The sequence below is a fragment of the Chrysoperla carnea genome, chromosome 1, assembly GCF_905475395.1.
Source record: "Chrysoperla carnea chromosome 1, inChrCarn1.1, whole genome shotgun sequence".
NCBI classification, from domain to species: domain Eukaryota; kingdom Metazoa; phylum Arthropoda; class Insecta; order Neuroptera; family Chrysopidae; genus Chrysoperla; species Chrysoperla carnea.
In genome coordinates, this window is record NC_058337.1 from 106,330,402 (window position 1) to 106,345,788 (window position 15,387).

The 15,387-nt window shown below is 27.3% G+C and overlaps 1 protein-coding gene across 1 annotated transcript in view; it reads right to left on the minus strand.

The window, feature by feature from the left end:
* Positions 1–14,992, minus strand: part of LOC123298636 (zinc finger protein ZIC 1) — a 55,161-nt gene extending 40,169 nt beyond the window's left edge. The window contains exon 1 of the mRNA XM_044880730.1: positions 13,577–14,992. Coding sequence (XP_044736665.1) covers positions 13,577–14,585 — 1,009 coding nt within the window. The 5' untranslated portion in view covers positions 14,586–14,992. The remainder of the gene's footprint in view (positions 1–13,576) is intronic.
* Between the last annotated feature and the right edge of the window lie 395 nt (positions 14,993–15,387).

Genomic DNA, 15,387 nt, shown 5'->3' on the forward strand with positions numbered 1-15,387 from the left:
ATTACAAAATGTTTCTGTATATATGTTTGTTTGTAAGCGTACACAAACGGATTTCATGATTTGTCGTTTTCGAATTTGAGAATATACATATAAATATTATTAATTCGATTTATTTTCAATGAAAAAATAAAAAATACAAAAAAATAACAATCTGAAACCCTGTTTATGTTGTGATTTAAAACCTTAAAAAAGTACTGATGTGAATATAGCTACAATATTTATATACTGACGGGTAAAAAAATCGAATTACTATCACACATTATTTTGAACCAATGGGAATTCTTAAAAAGAAAAGTACTGTCATCCTTAAGCATCTTTGGATTTGTTTTTTCTCATTTTTCTTTCGTTATTTGCAATTTTTGCGAATATTATTTTTGCCAGACTACATTTATTAGTTTAAAATAAAACAACTAAAACAAGTTGGAATTAGTGATTTTCTCAATACTAACTACAGATAAAACTTCTAATCCCGCAATCTAATTTTTGATTGATTATTCACTCCGACATTTCTATAAAATCATTGATTTCGTTTCGAATTAAACTCTTCTTGATCTAATAAATCATTTTCAAAAGAAAAACGAGTGAATACAAACAATTGATGTAGTTAATTGTTGAAATACCATGTGAAGACAGTGATAAATGTCTAGAAAAAATGTTTTAAACAAAAGTTGATTATTTTTTTATAAGGAGCATTTTTTACATTTAAACTTTTGTTCTTTCTCTAACGGCTTACAAGATGGGTCCTACTGACCTGAACACCTGAGCGACTAGAAAAATGCACTAATTAGGTAATTTTTTGAATACCCATACTAAAATTTTGTTCTTAGCATCATTATTTTTAAGCGTTACAAACTTGGTACTAAACTTTATATACTTTGATATATTTTATATATATATATATGGTATGAAAACGTGTGAAATTTTAAATTATTTAACAGATAATTTTATATGATTTGTGTGATTCAATTGCGTTACTTTTAAGTGTATAAAATATACCTTGCCTGTTTGTTTGTTTGCATTGTGTAGGAAAATATATTAAAATTCAAATACTGTCGTCGTTGTTCGACGTTCATCTCCGTCGCATACTATCGTTAATACCTTGCTGCTTGCTCTAGGTATCTAGACGTGTATATGTGTTTGTGTTTCATGATAAATGTACTTGGGTTTTTATTGTATGAACGTTCAATGCTAGTTCACATTGAAAATTGTAACCAGGGCTGGATTCAATTAAAAAATACTTTTGATTTTACAGACAAATATACTACAATTTTCATTCCCAAGAAACCAATACGTTAGTCGAAAACTTACAATGAATGCAATCAGACATTTTTCTTTGTACAGTTAAACGCTTGAAACTAAGTGGCTGTGAGCTCAAACGAGGTTCTGTTAATTGTAATTTTATTTCCTACAAATGTTTGCAATTTAAAATTCAGTGTTTTCATTAAACTGTCTTGCAAAATGTTTCTACAGTTTCTCTACTCAAACCTTCATTTACGATATTGGCAAAGATGCTATCAAAGTTTTATGGGAATGAATATATATCCAGGGGTAATTTGATCATGAAAATCCCTTCAGTCATTCTTCATATAAGTGGTTACACAAGTCAGAGAATGAGTCCAATGTTTCCATTAGGATTGTATTACATTGATTTCATTAGTTAATGGCATCAAAGCTGTGTTATTTAAAACTTTTCTCAACAGCTCGAAAATATAAAATAAGATATCGTTTCAGCGTTTTTTAAAATTTTGTAAATTTCATTTCACACTCAACGCATAACCCGCATATAACCCATTTCTTAAAAGTTTATCTTTAGAATATTTGGCTTGAATATGGAGGAACAAATATAAATTCAATCTAGTTTTGAATTTGATGTTTGTTCTCGTCTCGTGTAGTTATTATATTCGTTTCGTGTATGTTTTATTATGTTGAATGTACAATTTTTAGGGTAACACACTCAACAAACATACAAACAACATAAACAGAGCTAAAAAAAATAACATCGAATATAACAACAACAACAACAACCAGAAAGAAGACACGACAACAACACGTAATAATAACGCCACGCCCCACTCACACTACACACACACACACGCACACACACACACACACACCGTATAAACACTATGTAAAAGTAAGTGCTCATTCAAATATCATTTGTTTTGGTATCCTTGTTTAATTTGATCTGTTTGTTTCTTTTTGTTGTTTGTTTGATAATGTTCAGTTGTTTTGTGTTATTTTTCTATTGTTTTGTGTTATTTATGATTGTCGATGTTGTTATTGTTATTATTTTTTTTTGTAGTTAATTAATTAATGGGATAACATCATCGCGTATTGCTTTTGTTTTCTATGATTTTTTTTTACTCCGATACATATTTTTGTTGTAATTAGAATAAGGGGTGCTTGAAAAAAATTGATGGATTTTGATAAAGTAAAAGATAAATGTGAAAATAAATGAATGACATATCTTTTACGGCCAAATAATGGAGCTAACTGCTTGAACCACATAGTAAACAAATATCTGCTATATATTAAAAATATTATATATTTCAATTAAATCAGAGTTCCTGATGAAGACTCATTAAATACCGAAAGTGTTAAGAAAACTTTTGTATAGAATATTTTTATTCTTGATATCTTTTTTCAAGCTCTTACTTACATACACAAGAAGAAGCAGAAGATAATTCTGTTTGATCTTGCAGAGCTTGAAATAGATACAATAAAGTTAACGAAAAGTTGCACATTTCAAATTTTAATTTGTTGATCATTTTTCCTTGATCAAATTCTTGATCAATTGGAATTATGGATTGCTTATTATTTTACACCAAGCTTAAAATTTATTTCCAAAAACATGTGATTATTTAATGAAACTGTCGTTAAACAAGGAAAATCTTTTGAAAAGTGTGATTTTCAATGTTTTCTAGTTTCATTATGTGGCTTCATTCACTCTGAATTGTTTCACTTATTACCACCTTAAAAGAAAAATAATTTTTTTCTCCAAAGACTAAATATTTCATTTTAAGTAATTTTTTAATCTTTTATTCTTTAAAATTAAACTAATACTAAATTTAAAAATATTAATTAAATTTAATTAATAAAAAAAATAATAAATAAATATATCTCAGTGCCAATCACAGAATTTCAAGGTTTTGTGACTTCATTAACTTTAGCTTCGATTATAGCCTCATTATCATTATACCGTATCACTTAGTACCCCCTTTAAAGCAAAATAATAATGGACGTTTTTTTCCAATTAGTCCAATATGTTAATTTCAAGGTTTTATGGCTTCGCTGGCATTAGCTTTGTTTATCGTTTCATACACGCAAATTGTAAAACTTACTACTTTCATCTTAAAAACAAATGTTAATTTATTTCTCCAAATATAAGAGATTTAATTTTTAACAATTTTTTTATCTCGTATTGTTTGAAAACCAAATCGAAATAATAAAATTAAATAAAATTTAAATAACTTAAAAATTAAAAAAAAAAAATATTAAAAAAATTATATTATTTAAGTGCCAATGAACTTAATTAACATATTGATTGTATTTTAATTATAATTATAATGTATTTTTTTTGTATTTATTTATTAAAATTTATTTTAATTTGTGTGTGTGTGTGTATGTGTGTGTGTGTGTGTGTGTGTGTGTGTGTGTGTTTATGTGTATTTCATCTCCAAAAACTCATTTACAATTAAAATTATTTTTTTATTGTGCACGATAAAAAAAAATTATAAAATTATATGAGAAGTAGGTATAAAAATGGTGGAAGAAATCGGAAATATAATATGAGCTTTTTTTGAAATTAATTTCGCAGTCAATACCGAGTTTAAGGCCAAACTAGACGAGAGCGTGAAAAAACCAGACACATCGCGAATATTGTTTAAATCTAAACATTTGTACTATATGTTTAGATTTAAACAATATTCGCGATGTGTCTGGTTTTTTCACGCTCTCGTCTAGTTTGGTCTTAAACTCGTCTCGAATATTTTTTGAGCTATCTGAATTCGATCTGTCTCCTTTCCTACTCATATGAACATCTCCCTACACTAACTATGGAAAAACTTGAAAATTGTTTTTAATAATTTGGTTCTTATACAGATAATAGAGAATTTTTTCTTGCATTAAATTACAGGAGGTTTTTTAGGTTCAGTATCACGTACTGAATGTATTAAGTAAGAGCACAAAATCCGTACAAACTTGGAGGGATAATGTGCCACCATTTTGAGAAAAACCATTTCGAACTATACCACCATAAGCATGTACTGTAGGCCGAAAATGGTAATAGGCTTTATTGAAGATAATTAAATTATCAATTTCTTTACTATATTTTTTGAAAATTTACAAATTTTTTTGTATTACTAAATTTTGTATACAATTTTTATATCATTTGTATATACCAACTGGCTTAATTGGCCCTTCAATTAACAGCCTAGCCTTTTTACTAACGGAGTTCGTAAATGAACAGCATAGGTCAATTGGGTCCGTAGGACCCAAGAATCAATTGACATAGGTTGCTTATTTACGAACTCGACCTCACTTTTTACGTCTGTTTTATTAAGATTGACTTGACAAGCATTTTACTTTATAGTTTACGCCTATGTATCATAAAAAAACGTCAATTATAATCGAAAGACTTTGACGCTACAAATTGTATACAAAATTTAGTATACAAATATAAATAATGAATAAATGTATAACATTTTACAATTTTTCATAAAAAATAAATTCAACAATAAAAACCTTTTTTAACTAACTAACCACTTACACCATCCACAAAACTTCGATAAGTTCATATTTTTTTTCTTGGTCTTCTAAGTTTCTATAATATTTATTTCTACATAATTTCATACACTAAGAGATAGATTGTTGGTATTATAAGAGTAACAAAGATAACAAACACGTTTGTTATAATACGTTTAATAAAATGGCCTCCAATATACCTATACCTATACATATATAAACAAACATAGATATAGGTACAACAAAGACTCATACATATAGTGAGTGACTTTACGGTACGTACTAGTATACTTATTATTATTATAAATAAAATAATATCTCATAAAATGTTTGGAGTAGATATTTTAGTTAGCTTGCTAGAGTTAAAGTATAAAAGGTATAACATACTCACTAAATAAAATGAAGTTAGTTACGTGCTTTTATAAAAGTATCTAGATATACCTAGTAGGTACAGAGTGGCTTAGATGTTTTTAATGACTTTAAGGTTTTGTTTTTAGGGGCAGCTCATCCGTTCAAATTAAGTTTTGATATCAATGGTTTTTATACCACGTATATATGCAATTTATCAAGGTATACTTGGTTTAGAACCAAATTCCTAACGTTTAAAAATATTGATGCTAAAAACAAAATTTTGGAATAGGTGTTCATAAAATCCTTTTCCGATTGCCATTTATCTATCTGTCCGTCTGTCTGTTCGTCTACCAACACGATAAGTCAAAAAAGAAAAAAAATATCAAACTGAAATTTTTAAAATGTGCTCAGAACATAAAAAGTGAGTTTGTAAATGAGCAACATAGGCCTTGGTTTCTGGGTCCGTAGGATCTATAATTTAAACTGTTAGAGATAGAACATAATTATATAAGTAAAAATGTTCCTGATAAAAATAAATAACTTTTGTAAGAAAAATTGAAAACTTACGATGTAAATAAATAATTTTGAACTTCAACTTGAGTTACTCAGATTAACTAAATTTATCAAATATAGTTCATTTCCAAAATAAAAATCGAAAACAGATATAGAATTAACATTGTTAGTAAAACTTTGGTTGTTATTTCCTTGCGCCAACACCAAAATACATTATTTCTGCAAAAACATATAAAGAAAGATCCAATTTCAGTTTCCTATGTTTGCAATTGTGTAAAATACAATACTTTCGCTTGTTTAATTCGCAAAAAATAAGGAATAATTAACGAATTGGTAAAAAAAATCCTTAAAATTAAAAGAAAGTAGAGCATAACACAAGTTATTCGTTTTCCAAAAACGATCATCAGTCAAAAGCATTCTCAAAGTTTGAATCACATATTCCGTACTTACTACGATACTATTACCCAGACTGAGTAGTAAAGAAAACATATCAATGAGAATCCTCTCATGTACAGTTGATGAACATGGTTCAAGGTACACTCGTGTTTGATCAAAGGTACATTATTGTCTTGTATCAGGAATCACAATTTTATAAAATGTAAACACAGTTTTATTAATAATTTGACGCCATTTAGGGGCAACAATAAGATGAAAATTCGATTTTTTTTTCAAAAATTGAAAAGAACACTTTTCAGTGCAACGGTAAATAGGTAACTTTTTTCCGAGTTGAGACCACCCTGTATCTATTTCTACTATAACCTTATAATAGTTTATATATATAAAACTAATTGTATATTTATATAAATCACCCTACTGTAAACATATTACTAGAGTACCCAGAGTATTTAAAATTTATTATTGAAAATAATTCATGTAAATGTAATAAAATACTTTACAAACACAACGATATAAATATATTTTAAAACTGTAACTATATTCATACTAAATAATACTACAGTACATAGTTACAATATATATACTTAGGTACTTAGTATTTTTATTTATAAAAGTTGGTAACAATTGTCTTTATGTTGTTCTAATATTTTATTTATAACTTTAAAAGCTGTAGTATAGCTTTTTAAATGATAAAGCCTTTAGAATAGAATGGAATTTCACAAGAATTATTATAATACATGGTTTATTTCTTCTCTCACTGTTGGTTGAAAATCTATACACTAGTCTTTGAAATATTTCTGTCCTATTTCAGTGCTTTTAAATGGGAATTCTTTGCTACACTAGTAAGTTGGTTTTTTTTCGCAAGTAGTTTAATCGGAATATTCTTCGTCAAAATCTAATAACAGCTTTAATATTTACGACAAAAAAATTTGTAATTACTTGATACTCATCTTAAAATGGAATTATTATTTTTAACAAATCAAATTGGAAAAACACACATTTTTCCTGATATCATATTTTTTTAAGCCTAATATTTATAACACCACGATACTCGAAATAAAATTGAGTATTAAAAATTTTTATTTAAAAAATTAAATGTAATTTTTGTTATAGATTTTTAACTTTGCGAGGAATGTTTGTAATGTGTTATATGAATAAATTTAGCTATTGACGATGACCGCGTTGTGATCTAAATATCGATATTTAGCAAAAAATAAGCCTGTTGTATGTTTTTCAATTATATTCCTATATATTAACAATTTAACCTCACCAAAGAACAAAATTCAGAATTTTTTCAAACTAAGTTAGAAAAACCAGCCAATATTTTTTTAATGAATACAGTAATTTACTTAATCAGAAAATAATAGATTTTGCCTCCAAGTATTCAACTACCAAAGGTTTCTGAGCCGTGTTCTGTATTTCATCTCACTTTTTTATCTAAAAATTTATACTTATATTTGCATTTAAATAGTAGGTATCCATCATAGAGTCTATGATAGATCACATCTTTAACAAACAAGAAACATTTTTTTACCACCGAAAAATTTTTAACTCCCAAAAAATTGTTATCGAAAATTTATAAAAGAAATTTCAAATTTTATGGACAAATTAAAACTTTATCACACACACGTTAATAAGTATAAACAAGAAATTTATTTTTTTCAATAAATTTTAAAATAATAATTTTTCAAAATATCCAAAATTTAAATATGTTCTTCATAAAATATATCGTGTTAATGGTTTTGAAGAAGTAGATATATAAGTTTTATATTGAATAAATAAATTTTTTAATCAAACATGATAATCCAGTTTTTTTTTTAAAATTACTTATAACGTTGTTTAAGCATTGGGTGTACCTCTATATACAAAAATTGTAACGCAATGTGTAATACTGAAGCTATTATCAAACTGCATGAACAGAAAAGTGGTTGTCCATGTGCTTTTATCAAGTAAAATGAAGTATACTACTGATTATTTATTTACAAAGTGGCTGTTTTTTGTATGTTTTAAATCACATTCTACCGAAATCTCTACTTATTGGTGTCATGTTCTCAGGATCAAAATAACATCGTGTACCAAAAGTCATAGATACCAACTCAAATCACAATTAATTTGTTCTTTATATCACTAGCCTTGCTATAAAAGTAGAAAATAGTCCTATTGAAGTCAATGCAAAAATGAGTTCAAGCTTTTATTTGGTGCTCAGAGATGAAAATACTTACAAAAAACTTGTTGGACTCAATTTTTCAATCAGATACTTCCAATGATGTTTCCAAGATTGTAAAAATTACATGTTGAGGAGAACACCCCAATGAATCTAAGAACAATCGATGAAGATGGTAAATTTTAATTTATATTTATTACTGTTTAAGTTTTAAATCACACCAACCCGTGCTAACTCAACCCAATCCCAGAGATTATATTCTTTTCTTGTTAACATATAACATTTTACGATGAAAGTGAATTTTCCATATGCAGATGTATACTTTTATACTATGTGAAGATAGATGTCGTATGGCGTTGACGCCAGTTTATTAAAAAATATAAATTTGTGTACATTATAACTAAGACTTGCTGCAGACTGATTTAATAATTAATAAGCATATAATTAATAAATAATATTATATATATTATATACTAAAAACACGTTTAAATAAGTAAATATTTATACATAATTATGTTAATATTTTATTTAATTTTATAAATTAGTTAATATATATTTTGATTATCCGGTGTGTATTCAACAGCAACACTATCTTGAATAGTTGTTAGGTTCAGTTTTAAAGTTAGGTAAGGTTTTGTGTCTTGTCAAATTTATCTTTAACTTGTCTATAAATTTAGCTAATTTACAAGTTTTATTTTTAAACTTAAAACAAGTAATAATTACTTTACTAAACAAGAAAAAAAGCAATATTATAAATTTGGTAGGGGCCTAAAAATTGTGCCGAAAAACAATTAATTTTTCATTATCAAGGTCAATATTTATACTGAATTTTTGTTTAAATTAATTCAAGAAATCAAAGAACGGGCAGCTATGATCTGTTATTTTGTAAGAAGATTAATTGTTTTGACAGTAACTTATTGATTTGTATTGATCGTGCTTGAATGTTTAATTTTCATTGAAAAAATAGTTTGTCCAACGAATTACGCAGGGAAAAAGAACTATATTCCATTGAAAATGTAGCGCTTAATATTTGTGAAAATTTAAGGTATAAATTTTTGAAGTCAAATACTTTTTTGATTCTTTAGCGAAATCAATTTTACAGCTACTTTTATTATTTACAGTATGAATTAATTATAGTATTAGTTTAAAAAAGAAATACTTCTGATTTAGTAGTCAACCCAATATGTACGTACATAACGTTTGGTTTGATCAGGATATTTACTTTGACATAACATAAAAATGCTATTGTACTTACTTTAAATTATCTCTGTTGTCTTTAACTTCTGATAACTTTCACAAATTAATTTTTTTTTATATGTAAAACAGAAAATTTTGACAAAAAATACAAATTGACAGTTACAAAAATATTATTGCATTTTCTCAAAATTCATGGCAATCTGAATCGATTTAAAAATTTTAGTTTCCTAGGTAACTTAGATGTCGGTTTTTATTTGTTGCATTTTTTTTCCCCTTTCAACCAGTAAACAAATCAGAACAATAACGTGATGAACTTGGTCCAAAAATTTTTTGAAATTGATTCCAAATTTTATAAAAAATTTGGTTTAAATTTAAACAATTTTTACAACTTTCTTTAGGTAATTTAAAACAAAATTAATGAATCCCATGACATACTTTATATTTTGAATTTTGTAAAAAATTTTAAAACGACTACATTTCCATTCTTAACAGATAATAAATTGCTCTTTAACTACAATTCTATACAGTCCATATACAAAAAGTATCAAATTTTTTGTTGTTACAAAAGTGAAGGAAAAAATATGATCCTAAATGATCCAGAACTAAATAATTTTATTCAAAATATTATATAAGTCCTATTCAATAAGGGTATTCAAAAAGAATCCTTAGCCGGCTCATTGTGAATGGTAGTGTAAGTACGAAGTGTATATTTACAAAGCTGCTAAAGTACTCTTATGAAATATTTTGAATTCATTTACACAAAGAAAATATAAGTATGCTACTTGGATGTTTGCTACTCTTGAAAAATTCGAAACATTAAAAGTGGTGTTACACAAAAAAGTCTTTCACTGTAGTATATACAAACATATTCAAAAGCCGACGGAGGAAGGCTGTTGAATAATAAAATATATTTTTTGGTATATAATTTTATTCTATTCAAAATCATATTTAAATAATGGCCACTAAAAAATTAGTAAATTGTTATTTTTTCAAGTATGTCTCAATATTTTTCTTGAATTTTAAAATTTTACACTAGATTAAACTTTATATAAATCTTTCTTTTTCAAGTCCAAGATTTTGAATCACATCTGATAAAACCAAAAAGCTGTTAAAACCACTGACCACTGTAAGCTAATCGATTTTCAATTGAGAAAAAATAATAATTAATAATCAGTTTAATTTTTTGATTAATTTTTACTGTGTGTAAAATATTTCTCTGGAGTCGAAAATTTTTATTTTTTTCTGATAGGCTTTATGATATTCGCCTTTAATTTTGACCACTTATCGATTTTTAAATGCGGGAAAATCACCCAAGAAGAGTTAATATTCAGCTAAATTATTTTATTAATTAATAATAAATTCTATGCGTAAAATATTTCTCTGGAGTCAAAGATTTTTATGTTTTTTTAATAGGCTTGAGACCTTTAATTTTGACCACTTACCGATTTTTAAATGTGGAAAAATAATGTGAAAAAGTTTTCAATTACCCCGTAAGAGTGGATGTCGCGGAATTTTTCAAGATTGCTTACTATAATCCTTGAAACTAATAATTTGTTAATAATTCAAGCTCTTAGAATAACAATTTTTGTCAAATATATTCAGAAAATTTTCATTTAACATTTGTCAATTTTCCTTCCTTGCGCAAATTTTAAAATGGACCTAGAGAACAATTGCTTGTCAAATAAAAGCCTGTTTTCTGTATTGCTTTTTTATTTGGCCTAAAATTAACTGTAAAAACTTTTATAAATTCTTCATTGCGCTTCCACCATATTAATATATTTCGAATTATCAAATTCTACTTTGCAGTCATTTTTTGTTATAATTTGAGCTGAGCCTGGACCAACCCATTTTCAAAAATTACTTTTATTGAAAACCAATAACAACAAAAGTCACGAAAATTGAAAATGTATAAATTTCAAAATCGATTTCAATTTTCGCTATTTAAATATTAACTCTTTATCGAAATATTTTTACACCCAATGACGTTTAAAAATGTGAATGTCCACCATCGGTCAAATTAGTTTACTAAAATTTTAAACAAATTTTTAATGGAAATATTTTTGTAATAAATAGTAATTGGCATCGAATTTTTATTTAATATTTAAATAAAAAACTATAACCCAAAAACATATTCTTTTATCCAAGGACTCCAAAAAAAAAAAAAATTATTTAAAAAAATTAAATAGAAAATACATATTTTTATTATTAATTAAACAATTTTTTTTAATTAATCTTCAGTATAAAAAAAAAACTATATAAATAAAAATACTATATATTTTTTTCATTCTTATTTTTTTTCAAAATAATTAAACAGCTAAATGAGAATCTATATACATACATAGGTATTCAAAAATCGTTTCAATCGGGCTGACAGTTATTGCATTCCATGAATTGTTTTGGAATAACATTTAACAAGTTTTATTTTTTTGGAGCCAAGAACAACCAACAATGTCAGAATACAATCATTTTATTTTTTATTTTGAAAACAAAAACCAAAAAACGTTATCTATGATTCAGATCATATAATTAAAATATGATTTTTTTTGTGTTATTATTATTTGTAAACTAATTTTTATGTCTGTAACGAAAAATACTGACGTGTGATTGGTGCAGATTTAAGGTTATTCGATTCGTTCAAATTGATTTTGAATGTAAAGATAACTAAAATAATTCGGTTCTGTTTTGCTATTAAAAAATTTTTTCCGTAAAAGGAAATTGTACTCTTATGATTCAAAGATGCAATTTGCGTAATTTCTCTTTTATCGAAAAAAAGTCAGTTATACATTTATTTATACACAAGATTCCTTTTGATCCTTACATTTTGTTCTAGAGGTGGATAACAAGCACAGAAAATCCTTCGAGATTTTTTTTAGATTTCTTTCTCCTACAAATTAGTAGAGCGCAAGTTTCAGCTAAATAATTTTGATCAAAAGCTTAATATTCAATTTTTTATCGATGACAACCTTTTTATAGTTAAATATTTTTCATTTTCGAGTTTCGTTAAGGAAATTGCCGGTTTGAATCTATATTGTACGAGTACAAACTAGAATCCGTAAATGGTTTTTGGAACCAGCGAAATAATAAAGAACTTAAGCCATTTTTATTAAGAACGTTTGATATATTCCCAGGCCGTAAATCCATTTTCGAACAATGGTACTACAATTTTAATCTATTTTCTACAATTATTTATTTTTTTCATTAACTAAATTTTGTTGATATTTAAATTAGAGAATTATTTAAAAAAAAAAATGATTATATAATTTCAATGTCAATGTCTAAAAAATTAGAATAATATTTTTACTATAAATATTAGTTAAAAAACAATTAGATAACTATTATTTGTTGATAAATAAAATAAAATAGTTTAATAAATTCCGTACGGCCAGAGTATAAAAAATATTTCTAATTAATCGAAAAATAGATTTTTAATTACCAAAAATTTTGAAAAAAATGTAGTTATCTATGAGATTAAAATGATAATGAAAATGTTTTTCTTTTTATGTTTAAAAAATGGATTTACAGTCCGAAACATGTCACAGGCTTTGTACCAATATTGTATATGATTCTAAATAAAAAATTATATATAAGATTTATTTTTACTTTAATGAAAATGAATTTCTACAAATAAAAGCTCTGTATGTTGAATTATCGATCGAATAACCTTAACGAAAAGTAGTTTGTAGTTTTAAAAATAAAATCATTACTGTTGCAAGCAGTGATACCTTTTTTCTGTTCATCTGTTAATATGTTAATAGACATTTCAGGGTCTAAAATTTTGTAGGTTATGTCATAATGTGTTTGTAGATATCTTAAGGCATTTTAAAAAACTCATAATTCACTATTTTTATGTTTCCTGACCAAATAGAAATTCTTTGAATTCTTTTGTCAAAAGAAAAAACAACAAACCAAAAAATTTTTAATTTATGGATTAAATTTTTCTGTTGAAATATTTTTTATTTATGTTTGGTTTCCAAAGAAATATTGTCATGAAAATTCCTTGGAAGGTGATTTAAACTTTAGACTATTTTTAGATTATAATTCTGAATCAAGTTTTCTAACGAAACTTTTAATTTGGAGCAATTAAAACAGTTTCTGGCATATAAGTATACAAAACAAAATCAACCGAGAAGATTTTCTGGAAATCCCAGTGTTATTTTTTAACGGTAAGTTATAATAATAATTTTTGAGCTTTGAAAATATTTTGAAACTTACCGGTATGCGTTCGTTTATGTATCTTCAAATTTTCCGATCTTGCAAACACTTTACCACAACCAGGGAACGGACATGGAAATGGTTTTTCACCAGTATGTACTCTGATATGATTCACCAATTTATATTTAGCTTTAAATGGTCGCCCATTTCGTGGACACGATTGCCAAAAACATGCGTGTGTTGTACACTCAGGCCCTCCAACATGTTCTACCGTTAAATGAGTCACTATTTCATGCATTGTTGTGAAGTTTTTCCCACAAATTTTACGCGGGGGTGGTTGTTCTGGATCAATCCACAAACATTGCATTTCTTGTTTCACTGGTTGTCGCATATACCTAAAGAATGCTCCATGTGAATGGGCACTAGGATGGTGGGGCATCATTGATGGGTGATGTGGCATTGTAGGGAATGCTGCATGATGCGGCGTTGGTTGTGCATGGTACGCGGCGGCTGCCGCATGTTCCGCAACTCCGCGTGAATATGCATCCATTCCTAGCCGCATACCCGGGTGATGGAGTCCACTTTGGTGATGATTAGTTAAAGCACTTTGGTGATGATAATTTGTTTCATGGTGATGTAAAGCTGTACCAAATAACACAGGGTCAGCTGTCTGTGCCGTCGGAAACTCATGATGATCTCGACGTAACAAAAAATCTCTGGCGGCATATGATGCACCATGTCCTAAATGACCCATATGTGGATGATGGCCATAATTAGATTGGAAATGTTGCCCTGTCGTCCCACAAACATCACTGGTTGTAGTTCCCGTGGCACTCGCGCCTGTTGGGCCTGCTGTAACTCCCATCGCTGAAGCTGCTGTTGTGCCTTGGTGAGGTGATGACACTGTTCCAGCAGTTCCACCATTTGGACTCATTTTTAATCCAAATGATGTCAAGTGCGAATGATGATGGGATGTTGTATCAGTACCATGGCCACTGTTTGGACTCATTTTTAATCCAAATGATGCCAAATGAGCATGATGACTTGAGTCCATAAAAGCATTCATCATTGTGGATTTTTTAAATTATATTTCGTTGAAATTTTTCTCCAAACAAATTTTCACATGTCCAAAATTTATTTTATTTAAAAAAAAAAACACAAAATCACAAAAAAATATCACACTTAAATTTTAATAACACAAAATATTTTTATCGCGCACACTTCAAAACTGTCCAAATTTCACAAATTGTTTTGGGGACATAAAAATCACATAAATAATTTTCAAATGATAAATTTTTTCGGAAAAATTTATTAGTCGTAGAAGAAAAGTTTTAAAGCATTTTTCGTTTTTCTAATATCAAACAAGCAATTCGTTACCCGCAGCGTACGTGCTGTACACTTACCGTTCAGTAGAAATATCACAGCGGGACTGATTTCAAACTGGGTATCATCGAGTTACTCTATGAGACTCTATGCTTGTGTGTATGATAACATTCAAGTTTTTACTGTGTACCAAAGTGGGGACGTTCGCGAGATATCGTATTCGCTCTAGGCCCGCTGTGAATACAAGCACCCCTACTATTGGCTTGCTGTGAACATTCACCGTATTGGATATGACTGTTTACATGGTAAAACCAATCATAAGTGCCTGGGTGGAGTTTTCAATTGAGCCACATGCGCTCTTTACATTAATTATTTACGCCCATTTTTTCCGATATAATATCTGGTGTTAAAATGTGTAATTTTTCGAAATATTTTTGTAAGCAACATGTGAATTCAATCATGTGTGCAATATCTTACAAGAAAATGGCGTTATTTACTTCAAATTTTTATATTACTGCAAATTTTATTATATTTTGCTATACAGCTTT